General features: G+C 31.9%; 2 protein-coding genes across 2 annotated transcripts; both read right to left on the reverse strand.

The window, feature by feature from the left end:
• Window positions 1-6,850: 6,850 nt before the first annotated feature.
• On the reverse strand, window positions 6,851-7,718 carry LOC131005996 (protein LEAD-SENSITIVE 1-like). Its single transcript, XM_057933148.1, has 2 exons — window positions 7,595-7,718; window positions 6,851-7,512 (listed from the first exon to the last, which is right to left on the reverse strand). The coding sequence occupies exons 1-2, from the start codon at window positions 7,686-7,688 to the stop codon at window positions 7,037-7,039; spliced, it is 570 nt and encodes a 189-aa protein (XP_057789131.1). The 5' UTR covers window positions 7,689-7,718; the 3' UTR covers window positions 6,851-7,036.
• Window positions 7,719-17,170: 9,452 nt separating this feature from the next.
• LOC131012860 (protein LEAD-SENSITIVE 1-like) lies at window positions 17,171-17,608 on the reverse strand. Its single transcript, XM_057940853.1, has one exon. It carries the CDS (start codon window positions 17,606-17,608, stop codon window positions 17,171-17,173), a length of 438 nt encoding a protein of 145 aa, XP_057796836.1.
• Between the last annotated feature and the right edge of the window lie 157 nt (window positions 17,609-17,765).

Consider the following 17,765-nt stretch of genomic DNA (forward strand, 5'->3'; position numbering starts at 1 on the left):
TCATAAATCACAGTTAAATTATTATGCCGCTGAACTCTAAATGATGTATCCTAAATAAACCATTCAAAAATTGTATGTTTTAAATAATATACGAACTCCTGTTATTCTTATGAAATTGATGCACATAATTAATGCATAAAATAGCATATGTGTCATCAAAATGGTTGGAAATTATCTTCAGCTTTTATTGAGTTTAGGCTGCTCAAGTAAAGATATATCGAATCACCCAAGTTAAAAGACGAGGAGGGGTTGAAAATTGAAATTGCATATATAAAAAGTAAGAAAATATTGTTTTTTTTTTTTTGTTTTGTTTTTTTTTTACTTGAGAAAATATTGTTTTCGAAAACTAAAGATGAGGAGATAGTTATGATTATCAATTTATCTGGGTATATCTTACCAAATTACGCTACTGCCAAATTACACACGTTTTAATAGAACATATTAATTTAAATTTTTTTTAGCTATAAAAATGGGCTTTTTTATTCATTAACACACACATTCTTATAGAACATATTAATTCTTTTTGTTAGTCAATAATTGCATAAATTTCTCACACTTTTCTTATACAATTGTACTTGTGTAAGAAAAGTGTAAGACTTTACACAAAAAATAATGTAAAGAAATCAATATCCAATGACAATTTTAGATCAATCACTTTAATTTGGACATATATGCAATTTTTTTTAAAGAACATATATTTTTAATTACAAGTTATAAATATGGACATTTTTATATCCACTTGAGTGGTACAAGGAAAACAAAATCCTAATTTGATACTCCCTCCGTCCCGCCCTAGATGCTATATATTCCTTTTTGGGCCGTCCCAACGAAGATGCTACATTTCTATATTTGGCATAAATAAGAAATTTTAAACACTTAATTAACACTAACTAAGTATTTCTTCATTATCTTCTCTCTTTTACTTTATCACTTTATTACCTTCTCTTTCTTACTTTATCACTTTATTACTTTCTCTCTCCTACTTTATTACTTTATTATTACACACTTAAAACATTAATCTACAACTCCTTAAATCCCGTGCCGAAAAGCAAATGTAGCGTCTTGGCCGGGACAGAGAGAGTATTACATAAGTCCCAAGACATGTTCAAGCCAGCTTGAAGGCTCATTCATAGATGAGTCGATTATGAGTCAATACCCTGCATTTGGAGACTTATCCAATTAAGTGACTCATATCCATTAGGTTTTTATTATTTTTTTTAAAGTGGCGTTACACGCGAATTCATAAAATAGCGGATGAGCCTGACTCATCCATATGAGTCGAGCTCGAGTCGCCCTTCCCTTGCATCGGTCGACTCATCCACAAATAGACTCGAGTCCTCTCGAATGAGTCGACCGATGTAAATGCTCTTAGTGAAAATTTAAAGTAAATATTTTACAACTCTATAATAGGGACATAATTTAGCTGAGAAGTCTAGTAGTTTACTACTTTCAAATTCTAATTATTTCCTTTTCTTTTATTTACTAGAAAAGAGAAATGAAACCACAAATATTTTATGGTTACTACTTAGCTATCAACTATGCATTTCTTAAACCTAATGAAATGATTAGTGATGAATTAATTGGGCTTCTCATATGGGTTGCACTCATTTGGGCTGGATTAGTAATTGGGCCAGGGCCAATAACGGGGCTGTGCGTATCACATTACAAAATAATGAAGCAAACTAAACAAAGAAAAGTTGCATTTCTTCTCAAAGAAAAATAACATTCTATATTTTAACAAAACAAAAAAAAAACATATTCGTAAATTGCATACTATTCTTTTTGTTTTGGAATTTGTTTTTTTTTTTTTTTGGGAACATTGTTTTGGAATTGTTAATTCTATATGAGAGACATCATACTATATTTTAATACTATATGATATTTTTGGTGGAAAAAATATAGGAGACGCTTCAGTCCAACCATTGAATCGGGATTCAAACTTCCAACTCTCCATTTGCAAAAAAAAAAACCCACTTCTTCACTCTAGTATTTGGATTGAGATCCAGTATATCATATTTGATATCTCATTTATGTTTTATTTTCTTATACTATATTTTTTCTCTGATTTGAACTTTGTATGCTTTACTATGATATTAACTAGGGTTTTTATTTCATCTAATTAGGAGGCGTTTACTTTGCTTGATGTATAAGATGGATGATTGAGTATTTTTATCCTTAAGGTTATGATTTCTCTTATCTCACCCTTCTAATGGGATAAATCAAGCAAAACTAGCTCAAATGATTGAAATAATAATCAAGGGCATAGGGATATCACAAAGTTGCAATCCGTTAAAGTAAACAGGGACTAGTCTTATTATTTTTATCTATCAAGAATAATCCTCCAAAGTTACTATTTTTTTTTATCATATAGTATAATTTTTTAAAATTTTAATTTTTTTTAAATAAAAATTAAGTACAAATCATACTATTATACTAATAAATTTTATTTTTATGAAAATACTCCTAGTTATAACTTATAAGAGTGAGACATAGTAGACCCATCACACATAAAATCACCTACAACTTATTATTATACGTCTACTTATTTATCTTTTTTTTTTCAACATTTATATTTGACTGTTAATGTTAAGAATATATTAGTAGTATTACTTTATAAAATTAGAAAAATACTCAGGTATCTACATGGGTGACAAAGTGGTGCACTTCACAGGCGCGTCATCGTCGTTGTCGTTGTTGTAGTTGTTGTTGTCGTCATCGTCAAAAATTAGAGTATCGTGATCGTAACAGTGAAGTGATCATTTCCTCAAAAACAAAAACAAAAAACGTATCTTGTCTCGATTGCTTCCTTGACTTGGGATGGTTGCACCATTCATTTTTTTAATTTTTTGAGGGTGCGTTTACATTGATGGAAAATGAGAGAAAAATATATTTTCACTCATTTTTCACCATTATCACATGTTTATTATGATGGAAAAAAAATCGAGCAAGTGGAATATTTTCTCGGACAATCCCTTTTCACTCATTTTCTCTTCAATGTTGAATAATATTAGGTGTGGAAATATTTTTCAACATATTCTCATCTTCTCATCTCTAGTAAATATATTATAAAAAAAATAAAAAAATAATACTAATATTTTCTAATTTTTTCTTATCTATTATTTTTCAACGAATTTTTTTTCATTTTCATCTAGGGCCTCGAAAATGACGGGACCGGTGGTGCTCATTAAAGAGCTCCAATAAGTTTTGCTTAATCGTGTTATGCTGGTTATGAATTAAAGTTGTAGTTGTTTAAGATTAGGGTGTTAGAATGCAATACGTTGGAGCGTAGGATGTTGTACAAACCCAATTGCATGTTAGGATTTTATTCGTGACAAAAAGAGGCTCGGTATAATTTAAGGGTGTGTTTATTTTGATGGAAAATGAGAGAAAATATATCTTTTAACCCATTTTTCACTATTTTCATATGTTTATTATGATGATGATTTTTTTTTTTTTTTTTCAGGCAGGATGAAATATTTTTTCGGACAGCCCATTTTTCACTTATTTTTTCTTCAATGTTGAATAATATTATCCTAAGGTAGGAGTGTGAAAATAATTTTTTCATTTTTTCATCTTTTTATCTCTCGTAAACATATGATAAAAAAAGGGGGAGAAAATGATAGTAATATTTTTTCATCTTTTCTTATCTATTATTTTTCAATAAAGTTTTTACAATCAAAGTATACACCCCAATAGATGTTTAAATAGGCTCGGCCCAATAAACACAAGCGTGCTGAAACTCAAATAATATAAGAAAATAATGGTCCGAATAAAATCAAACCTAAAAGCCCATTTAGTAGATCCGTCGGCCACTTGAAAATTTGATTAACTAAAATATCGATTGATTTTTCCCATTGATTATTGATTAATCCAAATAATGAAATACTCTTAATTTAAAAAAGGAAAAGGAAAATATATTATGTTTGTTAATAACACTCCATAATATTAACCCGAGACAACATGCTTATGTAAGTAAATCAAAATTACTCCATTTGTTCCCTTTTAATCTCTCTTCTTCTTAATAATCATGTTCAAAAATAAGTGATCACTCTTAGTGGGACGAATGGAGTATGATATTAAAATGTGGCACCATACGACATTCAATAAGTAAATAGTATTAGTGTATGTGTCACAATTAATATAAAGTTGCAAAATTATATAATACTAATGTATAAGATGATAATTTGAATTGAATCCCCAATTAGATGAATTTAAATTCCAATTTTATCACATCAAATTGAGGATTTTAAAATTGAGTATCCAATTTTATCACATTTGAGAAGTGTGATATCGTAACACCTTTTTTTATATATCTTATCAAATATATATAATACCGATATTTAATAAATTAATGAATATTACAGTCACATAGTATACAAGCCCTAAGGATTTACGTGAGAGAACAAGTCCAGTAGTACTAATTTCAAAGTTTCTTTGTCTATCCCAAAAACTTCACTAAACGAATTTGATCAAATATTTTCATACTTTTCAAATCATAACATTTTCAAATAGTCGAACGCAGCAAAACTTAATCATAACATTTTCAAATAATTACTTGAATAATATCTTGCCAAATTAAATTATATTATTTGTTGCATAGTCAATAAAATTTGAAATTAGTAAGTACTAGTCTTGGACTCTTGGCAATTCATTTATAATATTCCTATGATATAAGATAAGATCATTCTTTGTGGGCAGACTTTTGGATCGAGTTGTGTGAATGTAGTATGACTTTTGAAATATTTAGAGAAATCATCTATAAGTAATATTGAATGTTTATTCTCAAATATAGATTTAAAAACCTTGCTTATATGATTAAACTTCGTCGATAAATGTGTTAAGCTTGAGTTTGATGACATTAATTAATAGTCAACTTAATTCATTTGAATTGATTACTATCCTGATCTTATACTCTGACCAGGTGCGGATATATATAAGCTTGTAAGAATAGTGTCTAAAATATCCTAATATTATTTACCATCATTTTAAAATTCCAGCAATTATTCGTCATCACCATAATTAATTCCAATATTTTATTCAAAGAAAGAATCAAAAAGAGAGAAATGTGAATGGGAAAAGAAAGACTCAAAAGAATGGTGTGTGTGTGGGTGTGTGTAGGTGTGGGTGGGTGGGTTGCTGTTAAATTATTTAATTACTTTGTGTTTTGGACTTTGGATGTCCTTAAATTTTCAAAAAAATAATACTAGTAATAATATTATGTCTTCTTTTAGTAGAGTAGAACATAGATGAAACAACAAGACTTGGACTAATGCATAACATATACCACGTGCACAAACCAATTTAATTCTAGTCCTAAATCATGACAAATTAAACTCCATTTTAGGATTAGAGCATTAATAATTTCGTCCAAAGTCGTCTTCATCATAATTATTTTATTTTATTTTATTAATTCTTCTTCCCCACCATGAGATGAAGATACCCCAACAAGGCAACAACACAACCACGCTTTTGCGGCAAAAAGATCAAATTAGTTAAAGAAAAAAGAGGGCTTAATACTTTGGGCCCCACTTGATCCGCCAAATTCCTATGTGATAATGTGAATTCCAACCCATCTTAATTGACTTTGAGCAAATTTATTTCTTGCCTCTCTCATTTAATTGGTGGATGTGATAATCTTATTTTGTAAATAAGATATTTTAAGTTTTTGATTTTGGTTTCTTCAATTAAGATATTAATTAAATTTATTTATCTTTCATCTTCCAAAATACTCTTTTAAAAGGAAATTACTATAAAATCTTCATTTAAGTTTATTAAAACGTGAGAAAAGAGAACGAGTTCTCAAACTTAGATGTTAATTAAATGTTTTTTTGCGTAAAAGCTTAAAGCGTTTTATATTTTTGGAAAGGAGGAGTAGGTGATTGGCCAATGTAATTAGTACTACTACAAAATTGATATGATTAGTAGGGTGTTAGTGAGGGAACATACATGTCCTTGATTACATGAAGATACATAAATAGAAAATCCCAATATTAATGACCATCACTACATATATGTGTGTGTGTGTGTGTAATTTGAGACACTACTCATCATGAGTTTATATAAACTATAGGCCTAGGGTGATAGTTCTTTTCATGATTAGTATAAGATTAGGATTGTTGTAATAAATTCAAATTAAGTTAATGCCATCAAAACTCAAGCTCAACACTACACTCATATTTAATGTCAGACTCTTACTTAACAACTCTGATCCATTCATATTTTGAGATATTTAGAGAAATCAAAATATTGAGTGTTTAATTATTGTCAAATATAGATTTTAAAACCTTGTTTATATGATTAAACTTTGTTGATAATTGAGTGTGTTAAGCTTCAGTTTGATGGCATTAATAGTCAAATTGATTCGAATTGATTATAATCCTAATCTTATACTCTGACCACGAAAAGAAGTAGGATATAAAGCATAGTGTCTAAAATTCTAGCAATTATTCAATTCAAATATTTTAGGAGTAGAGCAGCTATTAAATATTAATTCCGATTTTCGCCCAAAGTCATCTTCGTCATCATCATAATTATTTTACTTTCTTCTTATTGGCCACCACATATGAGCTAATGACTAATCAGATGTGAGTTTCAAGTCATAAACCAATTATCACTAATCTTGACGCGAATAAAGTTCCTTCTTCTTTTCGATATTTATTTTTTTAAACTATCACCGTCTCTCATCATCATCATCTCTCTCCAGTTACTTCCTTGGATGGCAAGAATACGAGAAGAATCCATACCATGAGGCTACCAATCCCCAATGGGATCATTCAAATGGGTCTAGCAGAGAACCAAGTATATATATAGCTCAACTCATTTCAATCATGCATATAAGTTTTACAAAATGTTGAAAATTTTGAATTAAAAGTTTATTACAGAGGAAAAAGAAACCTAAAAAACCCAAAGAGAAGACCAAGGCCGGGCCTCATTAAAAAACCTCGAAATGAGGAAAAAGAGTACCCGTCTATATACAACGAAAACAAGAACATCACAGTTGAAATTAATGAAGCTGATCAAATTTACATGCACGTTCCTATTTCCCTTCGTCGCGCGCAGCGATTTTGGTGCTACGGCGACGGCGCGAAGGCAGAGTGAAAACCGAGGCTTGGCCGTACCGCCGCGAGGTCCCGTTGCGGTTGCACCGCTGCCCGGTCTTGCAGAAGGTGGCGAAATCCTCGCAGTTGTTCTCCAGCAAGTGATACTCGCCGAAGCTATTCTGCGCCAGCAGCGCCTCGGCCCTCTCCAGCACCACCTCGACGGGGCCCGACTCCGCCGTGTTGCAGGTCCCGCGCCGCCGCAGCGCGTGGGCCGCATTGCTCACCCCGTACTCGTACCTGCAGAGCCACCCGGACCTGAGGAAGCAGTCGAGGCATGATACCGTCACCCCGCTGTGACGGTCGCTGTGTTCCAAAAGCTCGCAGGCCGAGCAGCTCCCCCTCCGCCGTGGGCCCGCCGAAGACGATGACGCGCTCGTGAAGTGTATCACCTGCCCCTCGCCCCTGAACACCCCTGCACAGAATTAATTAATTTGTAAGTAAACTAATTAATTATCAGATTTAATTAATTAATGGGATCGTATAATGTATATTACCGTGATGGGAGTAGACCAAACCAAACCTCCAGCTGTAGATGTGATCACCAGGCTTGAGGAAGCGCCTCGGCACCTTGTTTGAGATTAAACCCATTGCTCTAAGCTCTCTCTGAAATTTTTTTTTCCCGTGATTTTGCCGTTGAAACCACCATAGATCACTTCATTTATAATGGAGTCTTCCCTTGCAAAATTACCCATTTGCCCTCTTTCTACGGCAACTAGAAGCCTCACCTTGCTAAAATTACACTATTGCCCTCTTCCCAATGGCGTCCTCTCTAATTTTGTTTTGTTTTGTTCTTTTTGGTTCCATAAAGAACTACAAATAAGTAGAGAATAGAGAATAACGAATAAATCTATAAATTTAACGAATATTTCAGCATAACTAATGAATATGTGTATTCAGTAAAAATATATATATAAAATCTCGCACCTCTCAGGATTTGAACCCGGGCCAAAATCTAATTCATAAGATATATTGATTTATTCATCAAAATTATAGACTTATTCATAACTTTTAACTATTTTTACACCTTTTTTTTACGTGTAATAAAATAATCTGTCACTTTTGATGGGGCGGAAGGAGTATAATTTGTGAATGGATTAATGTCAATTTCTATAATTATTATTAATAAAAATTAATTTATAACTATATTGAAATGATTTGATTTATGAAACTTTATGGCTCCGACGCGGCCTCTTCCGACTAGAAGGAATCCTTTCTTCTTAGTGCCAGCTGTCCACGGAAACACAATTATCATTTTTAATTTCTTTTGAAGTCCAAAATATTGACTGCGTTGATAAAAATGACTACTCACCAGAAATTAAAGCTAAGTGATTTGATTTAATATAAATGTATGTATGGTGACCTTCATTGGCCCAGCCACTTGATCCTCAGATTCCATGTGGGACCCCCAACTCCAACTCAGACATTCTCAGGTAAAATAAATAAATTAAATTAACTACAAACACACGTGGATTTTAAGTAAACATGAATAAGAAGAAAACAATAAATTAATTAATAATTTTATCGAGTGTCCAAATAATTTTACATAATTATTCTTTTCCTATTAATTTTAGAGAGAAAATATAACGGTTAATTTTTAAATTTGAACTTAAAAATAGTACTCTATATCCCTATAATTTAAAGAGAATTCATGGTTTATGATCTTGCTTTGAAAGGAGTTTACTATAATCTAACCCCATTTTATACCCCATATACAAATTTGAAGATTGACAAAGAAAGTCAAATTTATTTTTAGGCTATGTTTTTCTTTGGTTATGGAAATCAAGATACGCAATTGCGGCTCCCTTTATTCCCCATCTTGGAATGTTCCAACTCTAATAATTAAGTTTGAATGTTTGATGAATGTTTTTTTTTCTTTTTCTTTTTTCCCTATAATTTAAAGAGAATTCATGGTTTATGATCTTGCTTACCCCATATACAAATTTGAAGGTTGACAAATTAAGAAAGTCAAATTTATTTTTTTGTATACATACATTACATACTGATTTCAATTCAAACTGATAATAGATGATGATTCATTAAGGAAGCTTATTCGTTCACAATATAAAAGGTGTGTGTTCTAAAATTACTACAATTTATTCCTAATTTGACTCTAGTAATAATATAATTATATATTTATCATAAATCTCAGTTAAATTATTGTGCCGCTGAACTCTAAATGATGTATTTCTAAATAATCCATTCAAAAAATACATATCCTAAATAATATGAACTCCTTTTATTCTTATGAAATTGATATATATATTTGACACCCAAATCCAACTAAAGAATAAAATATAAATTAAAGAAACTATTTAACGCATAACATCATATAATAAATATATAATTTTTGATAAATTTCAAAAATAAATCACGTTCAAAAAGAGATAACCATTATATATATATATTACTCAAATAATATTTGAGTTTAAAAGTATCAAACCCTGATATATACATAACATAACAACATTATAACGTACTAAGTCAAACATGACCTGGAAAATAGTTTGAAAATCCAAAGCTATTACTAAAACAAAAGTATTTGATACTGTACAAAGTTCAAAAGAAGATAATTTCTTTTGACTCAAAAAGATTCGACGCGCCCATTCGACCCTCCACGCATCTCCAACATCAGTTACCTGAAAATATTAAATAAGGGATAAGCATACAAAGTATACTTAGTGTGGGAACATGCAATAATTGTCTACGTTAATAAAATGGTAACACATATGATCATAACATTCATCACATTTGCTCGCACGGTGGCATACCAAGGACCTTTCCGTCCTGGACCCATTCAACGGGCCCCTGGCGATAATTAAATGGTTGCAACCTTAACTTTTACATTTATATCGCATTGTGGCATACCAAGGATCTTTCCATTCTGGACCCATTCAACGGGCCCCTAGCGATATATAATTTAACTCACATATGGTAAACACATAATATTAAAATGGACAAGAATCACCACATCATGCATTTAAATAATCCCACACCTTAGCTTGACTTGAAAATTAACTTCAGTAATTCAAAATCACAGTCCAAGTCCTAGTCGCGCTGCACCTAGTCAGAAAAATTCAAATAACCAATATAAGGGCCTAATTGAAATTTAGAAATAATATAAGTATTAAGAATTTATTTTAGAAGACCAATAAAATCCTTTTATAAGATATCCTTTATTATAAATATTGGGTTCAATATATATAATAAAATCTGAGGCCAAATTACTTAATATGAGTAAAAAAATCAAATTTTTGGCTCAAACTAGCCCATTTAATTAAATAAAAGCCTAGCCCAACTTTTTATTAGCCTAAGCCCAAGAATTGCCCAAATCCCATTCTTTTTGCTTCCTTAAATATACATCTCACCCTCTTCTCCCTCGCATTCTGCACACACACCAACACCCAAACACACACTCACACCTCAAAGTCTCAAACACACCCCACCTCATACGCACCCTCTCCTTCTCCCTCGCATTCTGCCGCCGCCGCCCGACAGCGGCGCCGCCCTGCGTCTCCCCTCTCTCTCCCAGCCTCCCTCTCTTTCTCTCCGACGACTTCTCTCCCTCTTCCTCATCTCTCGCCCCCCTCTGCCCCTCTCAGCCCGACGACCGTCCGATGCCGCTCCCCCCTGCTCCGGCGAGAAGCCAGCTGTTGCCGCCTCTACTCCCGCCGTCAACAGCGCAGCTGTAGCGCCGCTGGGACAGCAGCACCGCAGCAGCCACCAGACGCTCTCTCTTCCTCTTCTAAACCCTATGCCCCAAATCCTCTTCAACTTCTTCTATTTTCTATTCCAGTTTTCTAATTTCCTTTCTGGAAAAGTAGTAGAATTTTATCCTATATGTTTTCTCATGAATTAGATGAATGATTTAGGAAAATTGTTTGGTTAAAAGCATGTGTATGCTGAATTTGATTCAGGAATAACAATTATTCGGGAAGGTCTGTTGTGTTTCTGCACAATACACAATCAAAAAGAGAAATGTTTGAAAATAAAATTACCAACTGAGGTTCTAGGCTGGTTAAATATATACGAACTCTTGGCCAAAAAAATATAAAGAGGCCCAATGTGTACTATCAGGCCCAATGTAAAAAAATGCCTAACATAATGGATTATTAGGCCCAAATTTAAAAGAAAAGTAAGGATATAAATTTCTATATTTATAGACATTAATCTATAATTCAAAGTCTTATATCCAACTAGGAGCGCGACTAGAAAATTCATAAACTGAGTATAATAAAATTTTCAATGACTTCATAACAATTAAAATTTAAATAATTCAAAGATAAACAAATTTAAATAAATAAATTGAGTGCGGGCTGTCACAATATAGGTGTCATCAAAATGGTTGGAAATTTTCTTCACCTTTTATTGAGTTGAGAGCAGGGGTTGCATTGAAATTGCTTATATAAAAAGTAAGAAAATATGGTTTTCGTCATCTTTATTTTTCGAAAGTAAGCAAATTTTCTTCACATTTTGATAATATTGCATAAGTCCCAAGGCAAGTTCAAGCCAGCTTGGTGCTATATACACATATATAAGTTCATTTCGAGAGCTTTTTTTTTTTTTGGAAAGAGAAATTTCGAGAGCAGTTATTACTTAACAATTCATCTATGCACACCGCCTCAAAAAAAAAAAAAATATCATCTATGCACACTCTGTAAAGGGTTGAGAGAGACACTACCTATGGGATTCGAACTCAGGACCATGAATTATTCCAACAAGGTGATGAATTAACCGTAGATCTTGATGATCCAATGGCTGAAAATGGTTCATATTTTATAGTCTAACTTTAATTTTTATTTTAGCCTTCCCCTATATATATATATATATATATATATATATATATATATATATATATACATGTGACTATGTGAGAAAGGGTAGTACCTACGCGGTGTGAGTTCATAGATCGGTTAAATATCGTTCTTGTTCGAGATCTGTTTAACACTTATTTTTATTTTACTCGTTAAATTTGAATAAATATCAGTCATATAACTTAAATATCTAACTTTTCAGATTTATTCTCATTTTTCATTATATTTAGCCATTCTCATTTGCTCGAGATCTGCTTAACACTTATTTTTATTTTACCCATTAAATTTGAATAAATATCAGCCACATAATTTGAATATCTAACGTTCCAAATTCATTCTCATTCCTCATTGTATTTGGTCATTCTCACTTGATCATTTCTCTATATAATCAAATATTTATGAATATAAAACTGAATGAATATTATATAGAGTTAGGATCATGTGAGAACTCATCTTTTTGTGAGAACGGAAAATCATGAACAAATACATAAAATACATGAACAAAAAAAAAATGAACAACGATGTTCATTGCGAATCATGAACAAAAGCACATGAACAGCGATGTTCACATCTTACTGTTGGACAATAGTTGGATTTGCCCAAATCAACGACTGTGATTGGTTCTCCTTTCTCAGGGAATCCTCCCTCTATATATATATTAGTAGTACATATTATTTTCCTTATATAACCAAATCTAAGACAATTTAACATTTGTACACCCATGGAATGAATGTTGTGGTTCATTGCAATGGCAAATTATGTGATGGTATACAGAAAATTAAAATGTGATGTGAGAGAAGAAGAGAGGCAAAAAAAGTAAAAAAAAGGTTATGGAAAAAAGTAGTGAGTCGATGCATGGACTTGCCATTGATTTAGACAGTTTGTTAATTAACCAAAGACCTGATGATGAGTTGATATTGAGTTTTCCTATGTTTTTCATTAAATTGTTAAAAAAAGAATACACTATGAAAGATTAGTGGAAACCGTACACCATAGGTCCATGACTTTTCCCATCTTTCCTTTTTGTATGTATGTTTTTTTTTTCATAGAAACATAAAAAAGAAAAAAGAAAAAAAAATGACACAGTAATAGTTCTAATATTTTTCGAACATTCTTATTTCTTCCATTTTTTTAAGAAAAATGTATATATGTTTGTAATTATTGTACAGTTAATATATTCTTTACATGTTTTTCTGTACTAAGTTTTAATGAATAATTCAAATCAAAAACAAATTACGTACGTAACCAGATCTAGCAAATTTACCATTGGTGCCCACATGGAATAAATATTGTGGTTATTTCAATTTTGATGAAAAGTTATGTGATGGTATATAAAAAATAAAAAGAAGTGGAGTGATTGACTTATGATTTCAATTCTAAAGATAAAAATGGGTAGGTGCGAATAAAATTCCTTTTTTATTATATCATTTTTCCTTATTTAGATATCATATTTCAATAGATTATTTTCTAAAATAAAAATTCAATATAAGCAATATTATTCATATACTATAATTTATTATTTATATTTAGACATTCCAATAAGTTTATGACCAAATTAAATTTGGTGAGGAACAAATTGGAGCTTTTGTAATGAGACAAGGAAGATTAGGATTTAGGATATTTAGGATTGTAATCAATTCAAATCAAGTTGACTATTAATGTCATCAAACTCAAGCTAATTACACTCATTGATCAACAAAGTTTAATCATATAATAAGCAAGGTTTTTAAATATGTATTTTAGAATAAATACTAAATAGGTGTACTACTTATAGAGATTTTTCTAAATATTTCAAAAGTCATACTAGCTACTATTCTTACAACTCGATCCAAAAGTCAATCCACAAAGATTAACACGGGAATATAATTAAATGAACTCACAAGACTAGTACTTACCAATTTCCAATTTTATTTGTCTATGCAACAAATAATATGATTTAATTTGGCAAGACTAGTTATGATGTAAGTACTTAATTAATTACTAAAAATTTCAAACATACATAAATCTACCGAATCCTAATTACAGGTTGGTTCCACTTTGCTATCAAAAAAATCTGAGCATTTATTGCATTTGGAGATCAGTATTGTCTCCGAAGAATTTTGTCTTATGAATTTGTTTATGTAATTGTTGACATCGGTTAGCATCTTTTGATCCTTTTTTCAGAAGTTAAAGCTAAGTTTAAAATATTGCTAATAAAATAAGGAGCAGAGATTAACGCATCTTTTGATCCTTTTTCAGAAGTTAAATCTAAGTTGAAAATATATATTGCTTATTAATCTCATCTTTTGATCCTTTTTCAGAAAAGCTATGTGTTTGAAAAAGTGTGTAAAACTTTGTCATCTTTAGATATTGTACAGATGTTATTTTAAAAACAAATGACTTATAATTGCAATTCAAAAGTTAAGATCATTATTGATAGTTGTGTGTGTGTGTGTGTTAAAAATAAAGGAAATTCAACTATATATCTCATTGGCACACTTTTAAGGCAAAAAAAAAAAAAAAAAAAAAACAGTTAGAAAAGAATTATTCAAACAAAAATGTTGAATTCTAATAAATCATAATTTATTTGTTTGTTGTTTGTTTATTCATTATATATCATCCATTAAAAATACATATTACACATTTCATTTAAAATATAAAATTAAGAAAAAGATCCAGGACACCAAGTGGTGCGACCTTTCTGTGTGTGAACGGTGAGGTCTCGGGTTCAAACCCCACTGCTCCTCCTCCCTAACTCCCCCAAGTCCAAAAAAAAATGTGATCCATACAAAGACATAGAAGAAAAAGAAAGATCGAAACTGTGAGAATATAAGAGACAGAATTGTTGAGATTGGTGTAGGTAATTTGGGTGATGAGAGATAATTTGATGATAAATATTAATAGTAATTCTCAACAGTTATCTTATACTTTTATGAATAATGACTTACTTTTCTATTTTTATTTCCATCCTTTTATATTAGACATGTCAAAGAATTCAAAACAACTTAATGACTTCAATTAAGCACATTTAATAACAACTATTCTCTTATACAAATATATCATATATGGTATAAAAAAATGTTTGAATTAAGCTTAATATATCAATTTAAAGATGTTGGGTGTTTCCTTTGTATTGAACATCCAATAACACATAAATACAACTCATCATTATAGAGTTGGTTCCTCCGTTGGAACTGCAATAAATGTAATTCCATCAAACAAAGATTTCAGTTGCCATGCCAATTTAACATTTGAGAGAATTTTGAGTTCAAATTTAGAGTCACTAACATGTTAAAGCAATATTTCAATCTAATAGTTATTGTCTGAGAATTATTCATATGATCTATTGTCTAAAAAATTTCTCCAAATTCTTACTATTGTAAATATAATCTAAATAATCTATTGAAGATAATCTCTATTTAAAATAATCATAAATAAATTTAATGCAATCATTTAATTAATATGATATCACAAGAAAAAACATATATATTACCTAGACTTAATTCTTGTCGCAAGAAAAAACATAGTTTTCAATATTTTTATAAAAGGGAGTTTAATTAATAATGGGAGTTTACTTAATAATCGTCTTCTTGTTCCCTACCCATGGTAACCACGACTGCAATCATAGCCCCCATCATATCCATTCCATGAAATAAAATGCAGTAGAAACAGATTATAAAGTTGCAAAACTATCAGCATCCATCTTTACAAATGTAGATTAATCCATTCATCACAAAAAAGCAAAACAATGAAGAAAAGTAGAGGGGGCTGCACTCACTTCAATTCCCATCAATAAGAATCAAGCTGATTCTTCATAATGATGTTGGTAAAAAAATTTGCATTGCTTGGTGCATATGTAGCCAGGGCCAGCCCTGGGCCTAGGCGAGGGGTGCGGATAGGGCCCAGGGCAAAATAGGGCCCCTAATTTTTTTTAATTATTATATAATAATAAAATATTTTCAGATATGTATTGGACCTCCAATTATAAAAAGAATTGCATTAGAACTAGCCTAATCTCCATTTCCAATTAAACTTCTTTCCAGATTCGCACGTTTATTTTCTTTTATTTTCTAGGTGTCATTGTTCCTTTTAACTCCTATAGTGTTATATTATTTGATATCAATTATAATATGTTGCCAAGAAAACATTTATCAGAAAGTGAAAAAAAAAAAAAAGAGATGATGATCTAAGGAAATCACAACAAGGAGCTCTTGATAAATTTGTTTTGAAAAATGATGGTTCTTCTTCTCATGATAATTTGAATCGATCAAATGGGAATTTAGACAATGAGGAAAATAAAATTGATGATTCTATTGACCATAATTTTGTGCCAAATGTGTCTAATATTGAAGAAGAAGAAGAAATTATTACTCCTACTAAAAAAAAGAGACTATTCCTCATATTGATATCTATGAACCTAGAAATTGGAATAATCTTGATACCAAAGCAATAGACATTTAAAGCTCCAAAACACATTACCCTTAGAGAGAGATTAATAAGTGCAATATGCAAGCAGACACTCATTTAGCAAATACCACCAATAAAAACTCTTTGCTCCTTTAACTACAACTGATCATTTTATATCCTAATTTTATCTCATGTTTTATGTTCTTGACCAATCAACTTTATCCATGATGTGCTGACTGACGCCATAAATGAGTGTGCATGTGTGTGAGAGAGAGCAAAAAGAGCATATAAAGACAAACAACAGACAACAAACTCAAAAACATGAATATCTATAAAAGGGGGAAATATAGAGAGATCGGCGGCTAACCAATCGGGGAAGAGGGGGAAATATAGAGAGATCGGCGGCGGCAGTGGCCCGATGGTTGCTGTTCCTCGTCGATCAAGCAAAGAGGCGGAGGCGAAGCTGTCGGACGAAGCAGGTGAGGAATGAGAGGAAGGAGAGGCGGTGGTGGTGAGAGAGAATTTAGGGATTTATTGTGGAAGATATAGGAGAGACTTTGAAGAATGCGATAGATAAAGACTGCGTGCATTTTAAGTAAACATGAATAAGAAGAAAACAATAAATTAATTAAGGAAGCTTATTCCGTTCACACAATCTGAGTTTATAAAAATCTGTATATGTTTAAAGGCAAGTTAGGTCAATATTCTATCACTTTTTTGAGTTCTTTTACACAATCCTGAGTTCATAAAAATCTGTATATGTTTGATAGGAGAGGCCATCTCTAAAATCTCATCTGTAGAAAAAAAAAAAAAGACTCTTACAGGTTACACAGCAAGCAAGGTGGAAGGTGAGTGAAAGCAAACCCTAAAGGTTTAGGGTTTAGGGTTGCGCCGGGATGAAGCCAAAGCTGGTGGGATAAGGGAGGCTTGACCATAGCGACGGGCCGTCCCATTACGGTTGCAGCCCTGCCCAGTTTTGCAGAAGGTCGCAAAATCTTCACAGTTATTTTTCAACAAATCATAGTCACCGAATCCATTCTTTGCAAGCAGAGACTCAGCCCTCTCCATCACCACCTCCACCGGGCCGGATTCCGCGGTGTTGCAAGTCCCTCGGCGTCTCAGCCAGTACCTCCTCTCGCTAACGCCGTACTTGTAACGGCGCAGCGATCCGGATTTAAGGAAGCAATCGAGACAAGATGCGATCACTCCACTGTCGCGATCACTATACTCGAACATCTCACAAGCTGCGCAGCTTCGTCCCCTTCTTGATGCTGACGCGCAGGTGAAGTGTACCACTTGGTCTTCACCCATGTAGATACCTCACAATTTTCATAAACTAAACTCATTGGCATGATTTGTGTAAGTATTCATCAACAACGAAATTATAATAAATGTTGGGAGAATTATATTATACCATGGTGCGAGTAAACAAAGCCTGTTCTCCAAGTGTAAATGTGATCGCCTGCTC

The sequence above is a fragment of the Salvia miltiorrhiza genome, chromosome 1 (assembly GCF_028751815.1).
Source record: "Salvia miltiorrhiza cultivar Shanhuang (shh) chromosome 1, IMPLAD_Smil_shh, whole genome shotgun sequence".
In the NCBI taxonomy this organism is placed as follows: Eukaryota; Viridiplantae; Streptophyta; class Magnoliopsida; order Lamiales; family Lamiaceae; genus Salvia; species Salvia miltiorrhiza.

Excerpts from the sequence above, each read along its gene's own strand:
- LOC131005996 (XM_057933148.1), bottom strand. The coding sequence starts at position 7,688 with ATGGGTTTAATCTCAAACAAGGTGCCGAGGCGCTTCCTCAAGCCTGGT. Across the intron at positions 7,513-7,594 it reads TTTGGTCTACTCCCATCACG|GGGTGTTCAGGGGCGAGGGG; the intron begins GTAATATACATT and ends AATTCTGTGCAG.
- LOC131012860 (XM_057940853.1), bottom strand. The coding sequence starts at position 17,608 with ATGGGTGAAGACCAAGTGGTACACTTCACCTGCGCGTCAGCATCAAGA.